The 22363-nt window shown below is 41.0% G+C and overlaps 1 protein-coding gene across 12 annotated transcripts in view; it reads right to left on the bottom strand.

Annotated features, from left to right (window-relative positions):
* Positions 1-22363, bottom strand: part of IKZF2 (IKAROS family zinc finger 2) — a 116469-nt gene that overhangs the window by 11828 nt on the left and 82278 nt on the right. For 11 of the 12 annotated variants that reach the window (XM_057412373.1, XM_057412375.1, XM_057412376.1 and 8 more), the window contains 2 exons: positions 8263-8400; positions 722-865 (listed from right to left, as the gene is read on the bottom strand). In XM_057412373.1, coding sequence (XP_057268356.1) covers positions 722-865; positions 8263-8400 — 282 coding nt within the window. Of the gene's footprint in view, positions 1-721; positions 866-8262; positions 8401-21715; positions 22011-22363 lie in introns of those variants that run through there. The other variant, XM_057412383.1, reaches the window with a different exon arrangement.

Genomic DNA, 22363 nt, shown 5'->3' with positions numbered 1-22363 from the left:
AAGTTACCACTCAAGCCAAGTAAATTCCCTATACTGTCTCCTGTTAGAAGCTGAACAATTCCGAGATGTCAAGACACAAAGCAAAACTTGAATTTTTGGCCTAGGAGTCTAAATTTGGTAACAAAAAGTCACCCAGTGGTCTATATTCATGCCTTAATAAGTTTATTGTGTGCAGAACATTGCACTTAGAGCAAGCAAAGGAAGTTATGTGATTTCTACTTCCTCATGCTGGTATTATCAGACCAGTTGTTACCAACTCTCAAGAATGTGATACAATTTACAAGTCTTGGGATACTTGTCTGTTTTTTTTTAATACAGAAACACGCACACACACACATATATATATGGAGACAGATAATTATATGAGAATCTTAGTTTTTATTTGCTGGGGCAAGGACAAGATAAGTATAAACCTCAAGGAGGACCAGAGAAAAGTTTAAAAAAAAAACAAAACAGCCTTAAGGCACAGTAAAAAGCTCAAGATTTTCTAAACCATTTTCATTATTCTGGGGACCTCACTTTTGAATTCTCTGGGTTGGTAAAATTAATTCAATATTTTTTAGGATTCCTTGCAGCTATTTAAGCATCTCCATTGCTGTCCTTCCCCATCACAGCCAAGTTCTGAGAGCACTACTTTTCCCCTCCTTCTTTTGGCTATTGCAAACAAGTAGTAACCTATACCTACATACTAAAAATAATAAAAGGCGTATTTCAAGCTTACCCACAAACTTCTGTGGGGTGGAGCTTTTACGCTTTCCCATGTTGCTTGTCAGCTTCTCTATAACAGCAGGTCTCTCAAAAGGCACCAGAGAAATATTGTTGTCCATCACAGGCTCTTGTTCCTTACAATCTTCCATAGGAGGTACTACATAAAACCAAAAAATCGTATCAGACAAGTCTGGTCTACACTTCACAGACAACACAAATCATTTGAGCCCTGCTGATTGCCCAACAAGTGCAACACAAAGTAAAACAAGGTGCAAGGACACACTGGGCATCAAGACAGCAATCACATTTAAAAAGAGCTACATTTACAAAATGCCTTTCTTTGGGACCATCTTACTTAGCAGAAGCCCAAGTTTAAACATTTAGTAAAGGACTTGATTTGTTCTGAATACTTAAGACACCCAGTGAGGAAGGTACACTTCTGAAAACTCACTCTGTAGATGACATTTTCTGTTACTCTCTGTTCAATATCGTTGCCTGTTGCCAATGTAACTTTTTAGTTATTCTTTGTGTAGTCCTTTAACTTCATGCTTACCATTCTTATTTTCTTTATGCACTAATCTCAATGACAAAAACAGCTACAAGGCATTGATGACTTGTGTTTCCTGGGCCTGGCTGTGCATTCCCCAAGACGACAGCTTCCCAAATGAAGGATCTGTTCATTAAAATGTGTTTCCCCATTCTACACATGAGATTGTAAAATCAACAAACACTGAACAGGAATTACAGGACTAACATTGTATGGAAATTCCCTTCAGAATCACTTGCAGAAACTATCAATTTTTCGATTAATATATGACTGTAGTGATAGGACAAGGGGTAATGGATTAAAACTTAAACAGGGGAGGTTCGGGTTAGATATAAGGAAGAAATTCTTTACACTATGAGAGTGGTGAGGCACTGGAGCAGGTTGCCCAAAGAAATTGTGAGTACTCCATCCCTAGCAATGTTCAAGGCCAAGCTGCATGAGGCTTTAAGCAACCTGGTGTAGCGGAAGGTATTCCTGCTTATGGCAGGGGAGTCAGAACTAGATGATCTTAAGGTCCTTCCCAATCCAAACCATTCTATGATTCTAATATTTTATCCCTTCAAACAAGACCTAACAGCCTGTGAACACAAGACTTCTGTGTCTGTCTTTACACTTTTGGGGATCAGCAGGGAGCATTCCTGTGCGACCTATGTTAGGTGAATGCTCACACATTGTCTTCAAGGCAATAAAAAGAAATCAGTGACCCATTCTGTCTTTACTCATTTCACTCTCTGTTGCTTGTTGGGTTAGGGAATAAGGTGCTAGAGCAAAAGAAGTATAAGAATAACACAGACTTCTCACCAGGGGAGTGACCAACCTGCACAGGGTTTTATGTCAATTGCTGACATACACAGCTACTCACTAAATACCTGCCAAGTACTCCACATTTGCTGAACAGCCAACACCATCTAAACACCAAGAAGAGGCAGTGGTACTATGCTGCAGATCAGGCCCTGAGAATTTGAATCATTTACAATATATGTCAAGTGTGATTCAACATGTACCTCTGCTCTGCTGCCTTGAATTTGATATATGGCCTAATTGTCCCTCATACACCTTCAGAAGGTAACAAGAGAAACTTGAGGGGAATCAGACACTGGCCCATGTGCTAATGGGAAGGTTGAGATCCAAAAATTATTTCATGAGAAACTGGGATGACCTTGCACAGAGTTCCTACAATCTGTAAACTGTGAGCAACCCACTGCATTCTCTGCATGAGATAAATCTGCCTGTGAAGTCTCAGGTGGTATTGCAGAGGTAGCAGAGGAAGACTGAAACCCATGCCTTCTGGTCTCTCACCTTAGCAGCCTTGTGTGTCACAGGCACCTTCTCCCTCAGACTGTGCCATAAATGAACAACACCAGCCTACTTTCCTCCCATGTAAATTTACTACCTTAAGGATCCTAATGTGGAATAATCACTCCCCTGTTCTTGAACAGGCAGCTGTTTGCTAGCACATAATAAATGAAAAATGGGGTGATAAAAGTCTTGTCTTTGCCTTCTTTCTGGTAAGGAAGAGCAAATACCAGGCAATTACAAAAGAGAGTATCTGCTCAGGTGAACTTCTCAATTCAGACATTCATAATAAGAAAACATGGCAATTTTTTCATTTTATTCCATTTGTGCCTCTGCTGCTATGGAAAGCTGAGTTCTTTGAGACTTAGAATCTACCATATGCTATAAAATGATTTACTCTGCTGCTTTTTTATTTGTACAGGATGCTCCCCCTGAGAAAAACACAATGGTATCTCATTTACAAGACAGTCCTGCTGGCTTCAGTGAAAGAAAGGAAGAAAAAGCATAAATATGAAATGAATCTAATGTTGCAACAAAATGGGATGCGGTGTTCAAGTGACCTAATAAATGCCCAGCGCAGACCGGGAGGTCTGGAATACTCTAATATCTAAGGCTAAATTTTTAAGGTTATTTAAATACCATGCTTGGGCAGGAGCTATCTGCACTAGTTCTACACAAGTATTTACCAAGGAGATTTGGGAAGAAAGGAAAGATTATGTCTGTTGATTTTCACTGGGAACTGGCATCTGACTGTCCTTTGGTTTACCAAAACCCAGTGTACGTGTGCAAACGCATGCACACTATGTGTGAAACCCTGGATCCCTGCTCAGTGGCAATACCCACCCTCACTGTGATGGGCCAAGTCTGCAGGTGAGCGCACTTCAAGGATTTCCAGCCCTTGGTGTACAGGACTTATGAGGCTGGTTGTGGGGACCTAGGAAAGTGCAGAGGGCTTTAAATCCCTCCTAGGAAGACCTGCTAAAGGCACATTGGCTTTATAGAGCTGCACTTGCCAACAAAGTCAATTGAAAACCTCCTGACTACTTTCACAGTTGTCTGATTAAGCCCCAAATGTAGTGACATTTGTATGTCTTATAGCAATTAAGTAATAATTAAATAATTCTACTGTTTGGCATATGTGTGTAAAATTGCATATACAGAATTTGAAACCTTTCTTCCATGAAAAATGAATAGTGCTAAAAAAGACATCTGCTCTTCTCTAAGTCAGGCAGAAATTCTGCTTGGACTCCTTTTAAAAGTAAAATCATCACCAATAAAAGCATTTTCTTTTCTTTCATGATGAAAGATCTTTTTCCCACCTCAGAACTCAACTCTATAATCCTGAGCATGGCTCTATTTCAACAGAATCACACCAATACTTCTGTTGTGATGGGAGTAAGTTACTAGAATGTGTTTTCTGATATAGATTTCCTGGGAGAAGGGAAAACCAGAAATAGTCGAGTTTCTGAAACCATTTAAATTGCATTCAAAAACTGGACCAAACAGGCGAGATGTCGCATTTTAGAAACCCAAAGAGTTAAGCTAAAGCTCACATCATCAATTCTAGACACATTCACTTCCTTTTCAATTCAAAAACATACAAATGAAGGACAAATAGCCCAGCCTGCACCTTTTTTTTTTAATTTCTTTTTCTGAGGAAAAACAGAATGAATGAAAAAAGAGAAAACCAAACAGATCACACACAGACAACAGTTATCACAAATCAGCTGCTCTGTGGTAGAAGCTCAGGTGTAGTAAATGCAATTCCTTTTGTGTCGTATTTCATCATATTTCATTACTTTGGTAGTGGGAGCTACTGAAGAACAGCTGACACATTATAACTAGCTTTGATACAGCAACTTATTTTATGCCTTGAACTTACAGTCTCAGCCCAGGAAGGCTTTTTTATTCTAAAAGCCAAGCATCTAGTCCATGAAAAGCCCACACTCAAGTTCGTTCCTGTTCAAGGATGTTCTTGATCAGCTATCAGGGTGCACTCCTAGACTGCCCATGCAGATGTTCACCATCTTTTCAATTGCAGTTATGTTGCTTCTAAGCCCAAACTCTCAATTCACTGGATGGCCTTCAGAACAAAGTCTTTATTTTCCTGAAGACACTGGTCTTTCAATCATAGTGCTTGAGGTGGCTCTCGCTTAGGTTTTGCTTCTTAATTTGTAAGAAGCCACACATACTATTAAAAAAGTTTTATGCTGTTTCAGTGAGGAAAGAATAGGGAAAAAAGAAGCAAGCAACATACCCAGTGTGTGTTGTGCTGATAAATACTTTTGTGTGCAGACAACAGACACTGGGCTAAATCTCAGCTGGTATAAATTAGTATTACTCCATCAACTTCAATTTCCTTTCCTAAGCTCACAATATTGCTATCAAAAAAAACGTGTGTGCACAGAGAAATGACAGGAAATATTCCCAGGGACCCTGGTGTGAAGCCTCCTGTGGGACCAGCATTTTAATGATGTTTTAAGCAACTATTTAAGAGGGAAGGACACAAGGCCATTGTGTGTTTTTTGTAGAGCTGCCCTTTGAGCCTCACATAGCCTAGGGCTAGGCTTCTTTCTCCTTCTCCTAAAAAAAGTATGCTTCTCCACTCCACTTTAAGAATTTCCCTTGGCTTTTTGCTCTGTGAAGATGGAGAAGAACATGTAACTGGGTGTAAACCATAGCTAGCCTTCAACATTTCTGTTTGTTCCCACAAAGGTCATGTTTTTGGCATTCAGAGACTGTCACTTTAGTCACCCCCAACACATCGCTAGCTATGAGACCACAGACTAATTTCTACCTCCGGGGACAGCACTGCCAAGTCAAAAATTGCCAGGAAAGTGGGAGCTATCTTGCAGTAGGCCATCGTGCTGAGCAGGGAACAGGACATAGCCACAAGGAGGGGCAGTTCAGCAAGCAATAGGCACCCTGCAAGAGGATGGAGAGAGACCCCGAGACTTCTACATTCCTACCCACACACTGAAACTAGCCCTCCTTCCCCACTTGTTGCTTCCCCCTGTGGCTTTAGTTAGGTGATTTAGCCATCTGCAAGAAAAAGACCTCATCAGGCCACAGCGAAAGCACCCAAGGAGATGTTTGTAGCACGCCTATAAACCCAACAACTTGAGCACTCAAACTGTCTAGAAAATGATTCCAGTTTTCTGGAACAATTCATCTCCGCACAAATAAGCTAGACTGATGTTAAATGTTGGCTATATTGGTTGAGACTCAGCACAGCTGCCTGCATACTTAAAGCACAATGCCCACACAGCTGAAAAATCCCCACCTCTACCTATTCTGTGCATAATGATGAAGTTGTGACCAGGAGGCACACCAAAATGCATTCAGAGGCTTCAAAACTCAGCAAGAAGAAAATTCTTAAGTGTATTTGGAAAAAGAGTCAGAAAAAAATCCCAATGTGATACAAGATCAACCAATGTTCAAAATCTCCAAGCATACACTTACTCATCCTCCGCAATAGCTTCTCCATTTGTGAGATGGGAGAGAGGAAAATCAGTACATTTTTTCAGCATTAGATTAAGACCTAACCTTAAGTTGAGTAATCATTTGTATTCTCCTCCCTGCTGACTTTATAGAGCCAGGAGAAAGGACTTTGCTGCAGACATCTACAGGTTGGTGCTCACGATCCTCTCTCCCATGCTGAGCTTCACGGGTGGGAGTGATGCTGGGACGTGAGGCGAGATTTATTCCTAGTCCCAACTGACTTTGGAGCTCCTTATTGCTGCCTGTCCTTGCTGTGCCCTCACTAAACAGCTAAACAAAGACCGTGGATCAAATATCCCCTTAAACATTCACCAGGGGAGATTTAGACATATTTGCCTGGAGGAGAAAGAGGCACTAGTTGAATTCAAAGTGCTGTTTTAAGCTAATTTTGTTGAGAAAAGTGAAGTGGTTGTGTGAACGTTTCTATTTTAAGCCTCAGCAAAGTCAGTCAGGCTGTAAATAAAAGAACCGTCCACATGGGGTTTGCACTGGTTTAACTTCAGCTGGTAGAAAAATCAATGCAAGATCAACCATTCCAGCTTCTCTGGGTAGACAAGGCTAAGGACTTACCCTTCTTGTCATAGCATTAAGCAGCTTAGAAAAAGCTTTAGATTTCCTCAGAAGTACACTATCAACAAAAGGAAACCCGATTTTAATATATAACTGAAAAAAACAAGAAGCTGAGTGGAATTTGGGAAGATGCTCCGCAACATGGTCTCTAAAGCAATCTGGCTGTCATAACTGCATTAGCTTTCTGTTATTCCTCTAAAGAAAGGCAGACTGAAATCACTGGCTAATAAAAGACAAGCACACCCTCAGAAAGAGTGTGTATTCTGTGGGGAATGGAGCTGGTGGTTAAACTCCTACTATCAACTAACCACTCCATCGAACAGACCAAGCACACAATAGGTACCTGCAAATAGCAAAGCCCTGAAATCAGTCTTTCCACTGACTTTTACAAGTGTAAAGTCAGGCCTAAAGCATATGACCACTAATTTCAATGTCTTTAAAGTCATCCATTACATTTTAAATGTTGACTTTAGTCTCCAGGATTTCTACAAAGATTGTAATTACCTAATACAGCTGTATGAACCTTTAGGCAGTATGTATTAGATATATTTAGAATGCCTTTATAGGATTAAATTCTTCATGGAAAAATACTCTAATTTTTCTTTTTGTGATCTTTTTCATCAGAAAACATTCCATATTATTTATGCTGAACAGACTTTGCTTCAGCTTGTACTTTTAGGTTTTTAAAAACGACCTTTCAGAACTTTTACATAATTAATTTCCAAATGAAGACACATGACTCCACTCAATAACAAAAAGCAAAACGGGGAGGAAAAAAATAAGGAAACATTATTTTGCCTTTTCATTTACCTACAATCTAGCTTTTGGTATTCTTAGGTATATGGTAAATTTTTATCAAAATGGAAAACATGTATTTTTTATATTTTCTGATTAGGTACCAAACATCTAAAGACAACTTTTAAAAGTTAAAAGATGTTCAGTTTTAGAACAGTTTCCAAGCCATTAATTTTGAATGAAACTGTAACAATTTATGGATAGCAATCATTTAGCATTTAGCGCTACAACCCTGCAGTCTGAGACATTACGCTCATTACCCACACTGATAGCTACAGAAAATTTTGAAAACAAATTCATGGAGTTTGACATTTCTTGCTTGCAACAATCTTTTTTGGCAATCTTCAGTCTTTATGTATATTAACACATGCAGTGTTAGTTAACATATTAATACTAACACATGTAAATGCATATAAACATTTTTAGGGGTTATAATTACTTTCATGAATTCCATTCTACTCTGAAGATTTTTGTACCTACCCCTCGCTTTCTTGGTGATATAATATTAGAGGGAGTAGAAAGAGCGACTTCTGAATAGCTCCACCGTCCTTACCTCCTATGAGTTAATTTTTTTGGTAACTTTATACAGATGACTGTTTTATTTTCATATTTGCCTATTTACACACAATAAAAAATGAAATACTGACTGAACAGCAAAACCATTGCTATAAACTGGACAGAGTGAGGACTTTAGCCCATCTTTTCTCCTCCTGCCTATTTGGGCATAATGTATCTCTAAAATGGAAATGATGCAAAGCTGAAAGGAAGGAAGAAAAACAGATGGAAAAAAAACCCTCAAGGGGTGTTCCACGTCCAAGAGACCTCAACAGGCGGTTTCCACCCACCATGGTGACTCATGACCTGCCCAGCAGCCTCCATACTGACATTCTGCAGATAGTTGTGGCAGCGTTCCTTGTGCTCCTCCAGTGAGCTGCGCTGCTTGTAGCTCCGGCCGCAGTAGTTGCACTTGTGAGGCTTCCCCACTGTGGAAAGAATGAGAGTGTCAGGTCAAATCCACTGCGACCCATTTTTACTATCAACAATCGTGCCTCTGCAATAAATAACTCTTGTGATGGAAACACACCTAAGAAAGGTTACTCAAGTCCCAGACCTTTTTCCCAGCCCCATTTTCCTGCCGCACACACCTCCTTCCCACCTGATGGGTACTTTGTCCCATCCCTTTTTCACACTAACATGCAATATCAGTGGAAGGAAAAAGGTGGACTTGCTGGTTGCAAAGCAAACAAACAACAAGAGGGGAAAACAAACCAAACAGCTGAATCACACCTCAGCACTGCCAGTGTGTCACCAAATCTTGTGGGAAAGAAACTTCTGAGACACTTTGCCCATTGTACCAACAGTTGCATTCACTAAAAGGAGCTGCCCCAGTGGCCTAATTCTGCTCCCAACTGTGAGGAAACCCATTGCATAGCCCAGAGGAGTTCTTTCATTAAGAAAATGTTGCCAAAATTACTAAGGGAAGATTGGAAATTAAAAGATAATAGAAAGAAACTTTGGTAACAGAACTGTCACATGCCAGAACTGAGCTCCCACCAGTAATTCACAGAGACTGGATAATATAAAAATATAGATAATATATATATAAATAAAATATAAAAGGCTATGTACAACAAAAAAATCAAGCCACGTGAATGATTTGTAACTTGAATTTCATTTTTTTTTGTTTCACTCGGGAGCATTATGAACAAATGTTAAACGCCTCCTAATACATGCAAAACCTGGCACCAGATTCTCATAAAGTATATCCTCTTCATAGCATGTCATTAAGAAACCACAAGAATGGCCTAACCCAAGGCCAGAAAGCTAGCCAGAAGTGTGTTTTGCCAAGCTGTGCTAATAAAGGCTTTTAATATAATTTAAACTTGTAGAACATGAACATTTATTCTGTAATAACTAAAGAGCTATTAAGTCAGTACTGTAAGTCTAGTAAAACACCATTGGCTGTGATTTTCAGAGCTGGCTGAGGGATGGGGAAGGTCAAAGTTCTTCCAGAGTTCTGAAGATCTTAGGTGAGAATTTTAGTTTCCAGCCAAAGAAATTCAGAACATCCTTTGCCGGATAACATACATGTTTCTATTGGGCTTCCCCCAATACTGAAAGCTTTTCAGGGTCATTTACTTAATGAAATCTAAGCTCTACTAATTACAGCCAAAATGTACTGTCACCACTGGGATAGAGAAAACACAGAGGAAACTGTGGGGAGGACACCCCTAGCCAACAACAAGCTGGGCAGAGGCTCCTAAGTCCCAGTGCCAGGGAAACTCTCTGGGGCCTCTGCAGGACTAGCACATACCACAGTGTGTGCCCCACATCACCGATATGATGGAGGATGAGAAAGCCTGAGCCTCTAGTGTCAGAGTTGGTCAAAAAGCTTCAAATGTTTTCTGTCTCTGAAAAAAGGATTTGATGAACTGAACATGCTTGCAGAAGTTTCTGTTTTTCTCAAAGAGTTTGTGCAGAGTTCAGTGACACGACCAACCTTCCCACCAGGAAAAGACAGCTGCTTTTACTAAGCACCCAAACTGTGGATTGATTTTTTTTCTTTTTTATTTCTTTTTAATTTAGAGATAAGGCTTATGCCCAGGAAAATAGTGCCTTACTCCAAAGAGTTGTTGTGGTCTTTATTTTATTTTGCTCACTACCTTACACTGTTGCTGCAACTGGCACTGGCACTGGAAATCTCAGTGGAGGCCAAGCATGAAGCTCATTATCATTCCCAAAGTAATTGCCCTTGATGTGAATGATCTGGATCAAGCCTCAGCTCTTAAACATAAACTAGCCATTTCATTCTAGAAGCACCTTTAGGAAAACACACTAGCGGCTCCCTAGGATAGACTTTTATCATCACCATCACAATGCTTCATCATGCATCTAGATGGCATCAATGTCTGCCAGCCTGATGCCTTTATTAGAAGCTAACTCCTTGTATAATCAAAAAAATCCGATGCAATTAAAGATGTTAAGCTAACCAAGCTGAAGCAGGGTTGAATTAGTCCACCTGGTTTGGCTACACCAGGTTATCAAGCAACTTAGATAAACTGTAAGACACAAGGGAAAGGGATGATTCCTTTCAGCTATTCAAGAGGCAGCTATAACTAATCAAATATTTTATCATTTAGCACAGAGAAACATTCTGTTACAAGGTCCCACTACAAAAAAAAAAAACACCATAAAATTGATTCAACAACCAAAAAAAGGTTTGTATGACACCTCTTGAAATGGTTGCTTCCTGCATTGCAACAATATCAGGAACTATTTACACACAACAAGGCTGAGCTTTTCCAATGATATCTAGTATGGTCAGCTACCCAAATTCCATCAAAATTCAAGGTTCATAGGGATGATAAAAGCTAATGATAAAGGCACAATTTCTACAGGCAATATGGGATTTGCAGAACATAACTCCCCAAGGAAAGAAATACTCCAGCACACACTCTGCTTCCTCTGGGAGGAGATAAGAGAATAAACAGCATGTGACAAATGTTAGTCATGTTGCCTATTACACAACTGGAAGCTGCTCAGACACACCTGTGAGGAACGAAGTTTGTGAGCTCCAGTTGAGTAGGACTGAATACAAGTCCCTTGGGTTCATTTCCAAATTCTGTCCCTCCTGCTCTACTGATGCAGCCACGTCAGGGGCCCAAACCTGTAAAACTGATTTTACAGGGATGTTGGAACTAGGTAAATTTTTAAGCTCCCTTCCAACCCAAACCATTCTATGATTTTTATTATAAAATTACACAAAGCAACTGTGTTGCAGTGCCATTGATCAGGTCAGACCACAGTGGAATCAGTTCTGATGGCAGCAGTTTGCGTCACCAGCAGTTCTCACAACCTGTTTGGCAAGTGGCGCACCTGGCTGAGATAGCACTTACAGTCTGGATTTTAGAAACCTTGTCATTGTGATGTCATGTCACTGAAATAGCTGCAAATTTCCCCTCAGGTTCTAAAATTAGCTAATGACAAAATATGCATTTGTGGACATGAACATTATGAGTGGTGTACATTTTTCTGTGTTTCATATTACAGAATCAAAGAATGGTTAGGTTTGGAAAGGACACTAAGATCATCTAGTTCATATTACCCAATAGAAAGCTGCAGAAGCGTATTAGAGAATTCAACTCCAGTGATATCCTCAACAGCATTCTTTGTTCCACATGGCAGTCATGTGGTTTCATATGGTGGTTTGCTAAAAGGGATTTCAAATACTGTACAGTAGGTAAGTGTTAATAGCCCAAATTTGCCCCCCCCCCCCCAAATGTGACTTACACTACTGGGCATGAGCAGGCTTGGTCTACAGGCCATTGACTTGAAGGCAAAGAGCTCAACAGTGCTATTGCCTAACAAAACCCTCCCTAAACCCCCACTAAAGAGAGTTCTTTCCACCATAGAGCCATTTTCGCTGTGAAGCCACTCAAAGTTTGGCTCAACTTGCTCGGTATGAAGCTACCTTCTCCAAGATCCTCACTGAAGACCATGGTACACAACACCACATTTGGCACCGTATGTAATCACCAATGCCAATGACAGTGGCACCCAAGCAAAATCAGTTTGGAAATCCCTGGCTTGGGGTAATTATTCCTTTATCACCTTTTCAGGGTGAGCAATCAGATAAAAAATTACCACCACTCATTCTCACAGAAATGACGCAATTCAGTGACTGCAAACAAGCCCAAAATCTTGAGAAATCTTCAATCTATTGTTGAACTGGGAAAGACCACGGCACGGGGCAAAACCCAGCGGCCATACCTATGAAACAGCTAACTTGAAGAACATTAAAAAACACTTTACATTTCTTACTGAAATGTCAGAATTTCCACGCATTTAAACGCAGAATTGTACAAATGACAATGTGGCACAGAAAACCCACAGTGGAGTCTCAGCCTCAAATGGAAAATATTATGACAGTCACAGTGAAAAAGACATTTAAATTTGAAGTACAATTTTTACCACGAAACAGGTAAACCACTTGTTGAAATTCACAGAGAAACAGAGTTTGCTTGTGAAATTAAAATGCTTATGTTGAGGGAGGAAGGAAAATAGGAGGACATAAAAGGCAAGGCGTTTCTGAGTTAGGAATACTTTGAGTCCTGTGGGGCAACTCTGATAGCTGAGAAGCCTGCGTGCAGTGACAATGAGATGATGTAACTCTAAGGTCAATATTCAAGACAGAAAGCAGACTTGGTCCTAGGGAAACTTCTTCAAAGTCATAAAAAAAGGTCAGCAAAAGAGAAAGAGCCCGTAAGGCATTTGCACAGCATTTTGTTCTCAAAAGAGATGGGAGTGCACAGCAGAATATAAAGTAAGTAAAAGAGAAATAACAAGGCATCCCAGGTAACACCTTGCAATAAGCATATAACACGAGAAAGGCTTATAGAAGAGGTTAAGAGCAATGATACACTTTGCTGAGCTAAAATCTTGTCTTCCTTAAGACCAATGACAAAACATGCATGGATTTTAGCAGTCAGGATTAACTATTCCCACATTTCCCTATTTCATGCACCATGTTTTCCTAGGCAGCAGTGCCGAGCAGACTCCTTCCTGTCCATCTGCCCATGTCCCAGCTTTCTGCAACTGCTCAACCACTAACAGCTCATACAGAAAAGGGCATTACTATAGCTGTATGATATAGGGCAGCCCAGCCCAGGGACCAGAGACTTTGCACTGAGGTTTGCACCAGACTTTTATTACTTTTGCACTATTGCCCCATGAGGGCCTTAGAAAGGAAGCCAGCCAAGATTTCTTAACTAAGTGGCCATCTGATGTAGCTACTTTCAGTCTGAGGAAGTCCCTTCAATAGGAGCACATCGAGCGTGACTTATTTCTGTAAAATCTGAATTCCCACTCAGCCCCCAGTACCTCAGAGCTCAAGGAAACCCCAGCACTCTCCAACTGAAGCTTTCTGAAGCAGCATCGAAGTTGTTAAAATGTTCCACTACCTGAAAGGGGCTTACAAGGATACTAGAGTGGGACTCTCCATCAGGGACATAGTGATAGGACAAGGGGTAATGGGAAGATTCAGATTAGATATAAGGAAGCTCTTCCCAGTCAGGGTGCTGAGGCGCTGGCACAGGGTGCCCAGAGAAGCTGTGGCTGCCCCATCCATGGCAGTGTTCAAGGCCAGATTGAACAAGGCTTGGAGCACCCTGCTCTAGTGGAAGGTGTCCCTGCCCATGGCAGTGGGTTGGAACTGGATGAGCTAAATCCATTCTAGAATTCTATGATTCTTTTGGGCTGAAACTACACCTATCAGTGAGGCTGTAGAATCCACCACCATGATCATAACCAGTATTAATTCATTATTTCTTGTTTCTTCCCTAAAACTGGAAGCCCCTGGCAAACGGAGCTGTTCTGCACTTACATGGTGCCTACTACAAAGCAGCCCTTTCCCTTCCATGAGACTTATCAGAGTAAGATCAATTTTAATACAGAGGTAGGAAGTATGATTAAGGCACTGGGCTGGGACTAGGGAGCGTACATTTCACCTCTTAGTTACGCTACAAATTTTGTGACTGCAGGCAAGTTATTCTGATTTCCTGTGCTTTAATTATTCATACGTATGATTAAGGTAATAATTCCCTTCTTCGCAGTATGTAAATGAATTCATGCACTTTGCCAGATGCACAGAGGCTCATTTGGTGAGGCTCACATGACTAGGTAGATACAGAAAAATACGACCTGTATCTCTACTGAGAAATTAAGGACTTAATAATACACTGTGATTTTATTAGATATGGGAGTGAACATTAAAGAGCAGGAGGAGATATTAAGGATGGTGCACAGTAGAGGACCAAGCAGAAATAAATTAATCAGGAAAAAAAAAAAATAGGTGGCATAGGAGGCAATGTGTAGGCATAGTGCCCTTTCAGGCCATGAGATGGTCAGTCCAGGAAATGTAAAATGCCTCTGAGCTTAGTGACATTTGACACCATACAGGACGAAAAAGAGAGTGTAACAGTCAGAAAGAGGTGGATATAGTAACTGCTACAGTCCTTCCCACCTCCAGCTTCCCTGAGCCAAGAAAGTAATTGCTGGAGCCACGAAGGACCAAGGCAGCGCTGAGGTTCCGGCAGGAGGGCTGAGGCTGCAGAGACATAACACAGTTCGCTACTGTAATTAAACAGCACATTTTGGCTTTTCTAGAGCTGCCCAGCTCAAAGCTTCACACACAAAAATATTTACATGAATACTACACCCCTGAATGAATTAATCACAAAAAAAAAAAATACAGTGAGACCTAAGCCCATGCTGGCTCCGAGCAGCATGTAGCTTTGCAAAGGAAACTGCCTCCCACTCTGATGTTGTATCTTGCTGCTGTGCTTAATGACTGTAAATGTGTTCATTGAAATTCATGGGGGCTCTTTGATTCGTTGCTTTTTTTTTGCCTGAGAGATTACACACACATACAATAATGGGTATATACTGGTGTTCAGAAATAACAGCAAGTCCCACAGCTAACCCAAGACTGTCCAAGACAATCTGCATGCAGAAGTCAGAACATGCAAACATCTAAAATAAGGCTTCAGGCTGCTAGAGCACACACACACACGTAACACGCAGTATCAAGTACTTCCACTTTTGAGTGCCCAACCTGTGGCATCTTAAAGCAGTCTGATTTTCAGAAAGAATCAAATCTCTAAACACATTATGAAAACTTTGGCTTAACCTTTTAATGCTTGCCAATCAAAGCAGAGGCAGCAATACCTGGGGTATATTTCATGGGATGCAAATACATTTCTGGACCTCATGGAGGTCTAATGTCTCCATTCTACAAAACCTTTTAGATTACTGTATTTTGGGCCAAGTTTTAGGTTTCATTAAAGTCATGTGGTAAAGGATGGGTTCACTAGATCATGCAGTAGAGGAGATCATACAGATAGATCCGTGCTTAAAAAGGTTTCTGGACACTCTGGATTCCTCAAAAGGTTCAAAACCTAAAATGCAGCATTACATCAGAAGAAGGCTACATACATGCCATTAAGCAACTACTACTTTCTTGACTTGGATCTTGAAATACAGCACTTGACTCACTTCACAACCTCGTGGCCCAATGTCTCATAGTAAAGATTATTATCAATTGCCTATTGATATATATGTGGCTGTTTAACAATTTGTGAGCCTTCCAGCACATGAAAAACGGCTTTTCCTGACTTTTTACACAGCGGCAGTCAATGATAAGTTATTTCTGTCGACAACTATCACATACTATTAGAGTAGCCCTATACAGCTAGCAGTGAAACACCACTAGATACTTGCGGTACATCAGCACAGTAAAACAATTGCAACACATTGCACCTACACACCCTGTGTTTCCTAGCTGTGCTTGCCTTTCCCATAAATATCCCCAGGGCACGAAACAGCAGCCTAACCCTGCATCTACCTGCCAGCTGTTTACAGTACTGTAAAATAAGCAGCTAGCTAGAAATAATGTACTAGTGTGCAGTCCTCCCTCGATCTTCTACACCAAGCAATGTCAAACATAAGATTATATGTGAACTCTGAGGATGTTGTACAGGCTACATTTTAGCTAGAATGGACCCACTAAAACATGAACACATGAAGAATAAGTAAATACACTAGTCAGGAGAAATTTTTTATCATCTACATCTTCTCTGTGCATAAGCACACAGCCAGAATCTAGTGTAAACCAGTAAACGTAACTGCTCACATCCAATAGCTAAGGGGTTGGGGTCCTTAGTTGCACCTTCAAGATGTTTCTACCTGCAGCCTTTTATTACTTGAGTAGTTTATTACAATTTATCTTGCAGCTATTGGTGGCTCTGTTATTTAATCTGATTCATCAGATTGTGTTTATGTATTAACTGCTCTGAAGGATTTTACAGATAAAAACAATGTTCCATTCTGCCACAAGGGTTATAAATAAGTAGGTGGCATTTTCGTGCCAGAAGTTTAACAAACAAACAAACAAACTAACTCCTGTTTCACTGGCACAGTCACAGAATTACTGAAATCTCCCTAACAGGCCCAATACTTGCAGGGCTCCTGCCACAGTCTCACATCACCTATTAAATAATTAAAAACAGAAAAGCAAGAATCTCACACCCCATTTCCTTCCCTTGCAGCACAGAAGACAAACAGTTCACTTTGTAGGTTTTTATGTTGTATCTATGTATGCATAAAAAAACCAAAGGAAAACACACCTATGTGAAACCATGCAAATAAAAAATAAAGTACATACTACATCAAGGAAAACAAAGATAAGGACACTAAACTTGTACTTAGTTCTGAAAAAAAAAACCGACATTCACGGCTGTTTGCTCCAATTCCATGTCCCCAAAACACACATTGTGCTATACAGACACTCTCCTCATATAATTATCTTGGCTTACCTTTATTTCTTCCAATATAAGAGCTTCAAATCGGGCAAAAGGCACCTGACACTCATTTTTTATCTTACAGTAATGGCAATGGGGCTTTCACATTCCCCCTTGGATATATGCGAAAATTCCAACTGCAAATGTTTTGCACTTGTGCTGTGAGGCCACTGAACTGGGTGCATTGTCCTTGTTCTATACCAGCACATCCCTGTTCTCCAGGCACCCCAACACTGGCAGGGTTCCCAGGAATTTTATGCAGGCTCAGAAATGGTTAAATGCTATTAAAAAAGGACTCTGTTTAAATAGCACTCTGGTGCTGAGATAAACTAAGAAAACCAAGGAAGTCCACAAAATAACTGGGGGTTTTATCACCTGGCTAACTTCAAAGTCACTTAGAGGCAGCCAGGTTTACTGCAACTTACTTTTAAAGGCGGAAAGGCCCTGCAATGAATCTGAGAGAGGAGCCTTCAGAAAGGAGCCTCTTCCCTACAGTGCCTTCATGCTAACTGGTTGTGGGCGGGAACCGGCTAAAGATGAAGATTAAACCTTAACTGTATGTACCAGCTCTGTACTTTCCACTCCACTTCAGACATTTAATGTCATATTAAACTTGACTTGATAAGCTGAGAGTTAACTGGTTCATACAACAAACCTTACAAAATGTGCTTGTTTGCTTTTATTTTAACCCTGCTCCAGCAACAGAGCAAATAGGAAAAATTAAAACAAGTATAGGTTGGGCTGTTGTTCTTCTCTGCCCTGTCCTGTTTGCTCCCTGTCAATGCCACAGCGCAGCAGGAATTTAAGGAGGTGACTGGAGATCCACATGTCACTACAAGCCAAGCTTCAACTGCAGGTGGAAAGGAACAGCTCACACACTCAGCACAGGGCGTGGGTACTTTGGTGCAGATCAGGAATGCTGCTGGACAAACACTCCCTTGAGAAGTGCTTTTGTTTGTTTTGGGTTTTTTTCCCCCCCTTTGGGCAAAACAAATATAGATGTCAGGCCAGATTCACAGGTAGTATCAATGGAAGCAATACCCTGAAGTCAATTTAGATCACCTGCATACAGTTTGTATATATTTCAAGCGCAGCCCCTTTGCATATCTTTCAGAAGTCCTTCAGCATCATAAAGCAAACAGAATCCATTAATTACTTGGAGCAAGCATATGCCAAACATAGTATTACCAGTTATTTTATACTATATAAACAAAGGAAGACAGAGAGAATACATGGCCTTTAACTTTCCTAACGAGCTAGTTTTCTTCTGCATAAAACCTCTGAACCAGTTATCCCTAGCTCATTTCTTCTCATCCCAAGTCAATGAGTTCCACTGTTCCACCGACATGCTTCTACATGAGAAAAAGCATTTCTTTTAGCACATGACACCATTCTATTTTACGTCTCATATTAGGAGATAAGAACATGCTCCAGGTTCCCTTTATGTAAGTAAGTTTTCCCTTTTCTTGTTACTGTCAGAAACAAAGTTTTGGAAACAGACTATTAGCAGTAAGCTGTCAGAAAGATAATAGTGACACGGGAAGAGCAATACTGACAGCTCCTCTTCTTTCCCAACCACTGAAGTTGGGAGTTTTCACTTATTTTGATCAAGGCTAGAAGTGAAGGGAACCTTGCTTCCAAAACCAGGTCAGGCTGTGAAACTAATGGGCTCCTTTGGGATATGAACATTTTTATTCATACTTTTCTTTCTGCCCAAGAACCAGTGTGGCCCATGCCTTTGTCACCCTTGGAAAGATCTGCTCTTCAAGCATGTGGTTTTGTCATGCCTTGCACAGATGTCAAATGAGGTCAAACAGATTGAGCTGACTGACTCTTTTTACCTATGCAGTTTTCCTGTCTCCTCCTATTGCTCTCTGCCTGACAACATATATATTTACCACCAACATTACAGAAGAGGTCGAAATGAGACTCGAGTGGGACTTCTCTCAAGCAGACAGTGCTAAGCCAAGCTGTGCTGCATACTTTCTAAAACCTCATATGCTTAAAGGCTCCTCCAGGATAAAGGGTTTTTGGCCAGTTTACTGCTCCCAAATGCTCTTCCCATTTATTCCAGCTTCATCAAAGCAAATCTGCTGCCACCAGGGCTGGACAGATGCCTCCTTCCCCTACCACATTTGTCACCAACACTTGTGGTCTTCACTGCTCCACATTCAAAATTAGCCATAGTATTTGGCAGGGGGAAGTCATGACCATTTTGTGTGAAAACAATTCTTAGCAAAACAACAATTAACAATAAAGATATCTTTTAAAGGATGATGGCATCCTTTAACTCCGGGAGATGAATGTGGGATACCGGGCAGCTTCTGCTCTAGCACAAACCTCTGCACCAACTGTATGTCTGACACTGAAGCTGCATTAATCTTTTGTGGGTAATAAAATCCAGCAATTCCAAATTCCAGCAGAAAAGATTTGGGGTTTTAGGGTGTTTCTTTTTTGGTGCAATTAGTTTTGCACTACAAGCCCTCGATAGATTCAGAAACTGTTATTGCGGCTGAAAGGGAGGCAGACAAAATGAAAGGAAATTAAATATGGGTGTGAAACTAAACCAAAAGGATGAAAAAGAAAGGAAAGAAAAAGCAGCTGCTTGGGCTGAAAGTAAAGCCAGAAAAGCAGGACAACACAAAACAGAGCTCTCTCAACATCCAGAAATACTTTAAAAAGGTTTTCTGTAAAAAAGGGGAACTTAGGAAACTCTGAACATACTTAACTGCATTCCTTGCCTGAAAAAAACCTTACAACAAAAAAAAATTTATACTGAAGGCTCCAGTAGGCTATTTAAATTAGCTGATTTCTCTGCAAAGTCTGAATCAAGAGTGAAAGGGTGTAAATCTTCTCATTTCTCAATACCTGGGAGAACAAAACTATCTTTTTCTCATTTTCTTATATCTATTTTTTTATTTACTTTGTGTGTGAAGAGGCTTGAACCAAGTCAGTAGATGGGGATTTAGGATGTCTGGATTCATTCCTACCTGTGACACTGATGTCTCAAATACCTTTGTCAAGTCCCTTTTTGTCTGCATCCTCTGCAGAAGGTGGCTGGGCAGTAAACCTTCCTGTTCTCTTGTCTTGGGATTGAACCTTCTGAGAAATGACTGTGTCTCACTATGAGTTATATACTCCCTGATAGAAAATGACCCTTTACCTTCTCTTCACCAATGATGCAATCCTATTCCATGGACTGCTCATCAGCCAGTTCAAATCAGTCCTGGACTTGATGCTGCTCAGGGCAGAAATCTCATGCAACTCAACCAACACCATACTTGCAGTCTCCTGAAGCTGGTCCATCATTAGCCCTTAGGAAAAATTGATTGCTTGTAGAGACCAATGATATGAACACATAATGGAGACATTTTTCAAAATATAGCTAACGTGGACATTTTAGTGTGACACAAATAAGTCAAACAAAGCACTTTTCCTGGTGGATGATCTATTCTTTGAAGCTGAGCACCTTCATTCCAACAAAACATGGCAAAAATCAATCTGTTGACGCTGCTTGATGGAAATATATCTACAGATATCGAGACACGCTTGCTCCTACAGTGTTAACCAACACCTGCAGTTTCATCCTAAGTCAGATACAACACTATGCTGTTCTTCAGCTTTCAGCTCCCAGAGTCAGTTGACCAAAGAAAAAAGTTCACCTGCATGTTTTCTCCCTTCCTCCCCACTCATAAAATAAATACCGTAAGTAAACAAAAAGGATAATTTATCACGTTTCACTCTCATTTCTAAGTATCCATGAACTGAGGGGATCCAGAGTCACCATTTTTCAATTCCTGGGGTCAGAAATACATTGGTAATGCAAACTCTGAGGAGTGGAATTTCTCCAGAAACTCCATCAATGGAGTTTCTTCAGATTAGTACAACTAAAATTGATACCAAAAGCTCAGCCATTTTGTTCAAAATCACACTTCTGTGAACCACCTATTTTCCTATTGGAAATTTTCCACTTTCCAGTTATTTTAAAATTCATTATTTTAAAAATTTGTAAATATGCTCCCTCTTACAGAATCATAGAATGGTTTGACGGGACCCTACAGCTCATCCAGCTCCAGCCCCCTGCCACAGGCAGGGACACCTTTCACTAGAGTAGGGTGCTCCAAGCCCCTGTGTCCAACCTGGCCTTGAACACTGCCACGGATGGGGCAGCCACAGCTTCTCTGGGCACCCTGTGCCAGCGCCTCAGCACCCTCATAGGGAAGAGCTTCTGCCTAAGAGCTCATCTCAATCTCCCCTCTGTCAGGTTAAAGCCATTCCCCTTGTCTTGTCCCTACAGGCCCTTGTCCACCCCTCTCCAGGTTTCCTGGAGCCCCTTTAGGTACTGGAGCTGCTCTAAGGTCTCCCTGGAGCCTTCTCTTCTCTAGGCTGAACAAGCCCAGCTCTCAGAGCCTTAAATGATTTCCTTGTTCATCCTGGTATTTTATAGCAAGAAAACTATTATTATATATGAATCACAGAATAAAGTGCCTTCTACAAAAGACATCACTCTATTAGGAACACATTCTAAGTGGCACGTTCACTATGCATTTAGTTTTCCTTTACAGTATGCACTCTATACCCAGTACACTGCCTGTATCAGCTTTTGTTTTCATAACCTATTCCTGACTCCTAACAAGAACTGGGAGTGCTGCTCCAGGATTTGGCAAGAAGGAACAGGTTGTGGATGAGCAGGTTTTTCTGACTCACCTACACGGATCAACAAGGAAAAATAAAAGGGAGAGGGTGGAGATTGCAAAGGGAAAAGGGGAGGGGGGGCTGGGAATGAGGGGAGGGAGAGAAGGGAGTGACGTGTTCCTTTGGATGGTGGTGTGTAATGCAGCTGGCAGACTGCCTGCTCTCGATGCCACAGAGTTCCAGACATGCCAGTTCAGCTGACTCAGCTCTTTGAAAGGAGGAAAGGGAAGGGAGAAATTTCTCAAACCTTTCTGATATCTGAGGGATGGGGATTGCTGGGCTCTCCTTGAAGATATCTGAACCCCTCTTTCACATCAGAGACTCGAGTGGTGTCCTCGGAGAGGTATTAGAGGAAGATGTTCACACAAAAACCTTGCTTGGAACTGCTTATGCTTCTATCAAATCATGCCTCTGTGGTTGCTGGAACATCCAGCAGCACAGCTTCATCCCACAAACCAGAAATGTCAGGCCTTTCCTAGCCAAGGCTAGCTGCTCTCAGACAAGACACTGTCTCCAAGGAGACGAGCAAAATGCAGGCACATGAAGGGTATCCAAGTGAGAGAGCGCCTATGGCCCATGCTGCTTTTCTATATAAAAATTTCATCATCAGAATCTCAGCAGTGTAACCTTTGCATGTGATTTATTTTCTAGGAAGAGCTTGAAGCTCTTAAACAGTCTGAGCTCAGCCTACCTGTCAGACCAGCTCTATCCCATGGCACAGGACCATGGCATAGGCATGTTAGCATGACCCGGTCCTGTCTGGCCGTGTGCTGTCCTAGACTTCTATTCCAAACTGAAAAGAGGCAGGAGGAAGAAATTACCTCTATCCCAGCAAAAGGAACTGAAACACAGGCCAAGGACTAAGCTTTCAAAGCCCCCAGTTCTCACTGAAACT

The sequence above is a fragment of the Pezoporus wallicus genome, unplaced genomic scaffold, assembly GCF_028554395.1.
Source record: "Pezoporus wallicus isolate ANWC-B61680 ecotype Strahan unplaced genomic scaffold, APGP_CSIRO_Pwel_v1 contig_6566, whole genome shotgun sequence".
NCBI classification, from domain to species: domain Eukaryota; kingdom Metazoa; phylum Chordata; class Aves; order Psittaciformes; family Psittacidae; genus Pezoporus; species Pezoporus wallicus.
Note: the sequence above shows the minus strand (reverse complement) of the source record. Positions and strands in the feature narration are given on the sequence as shown.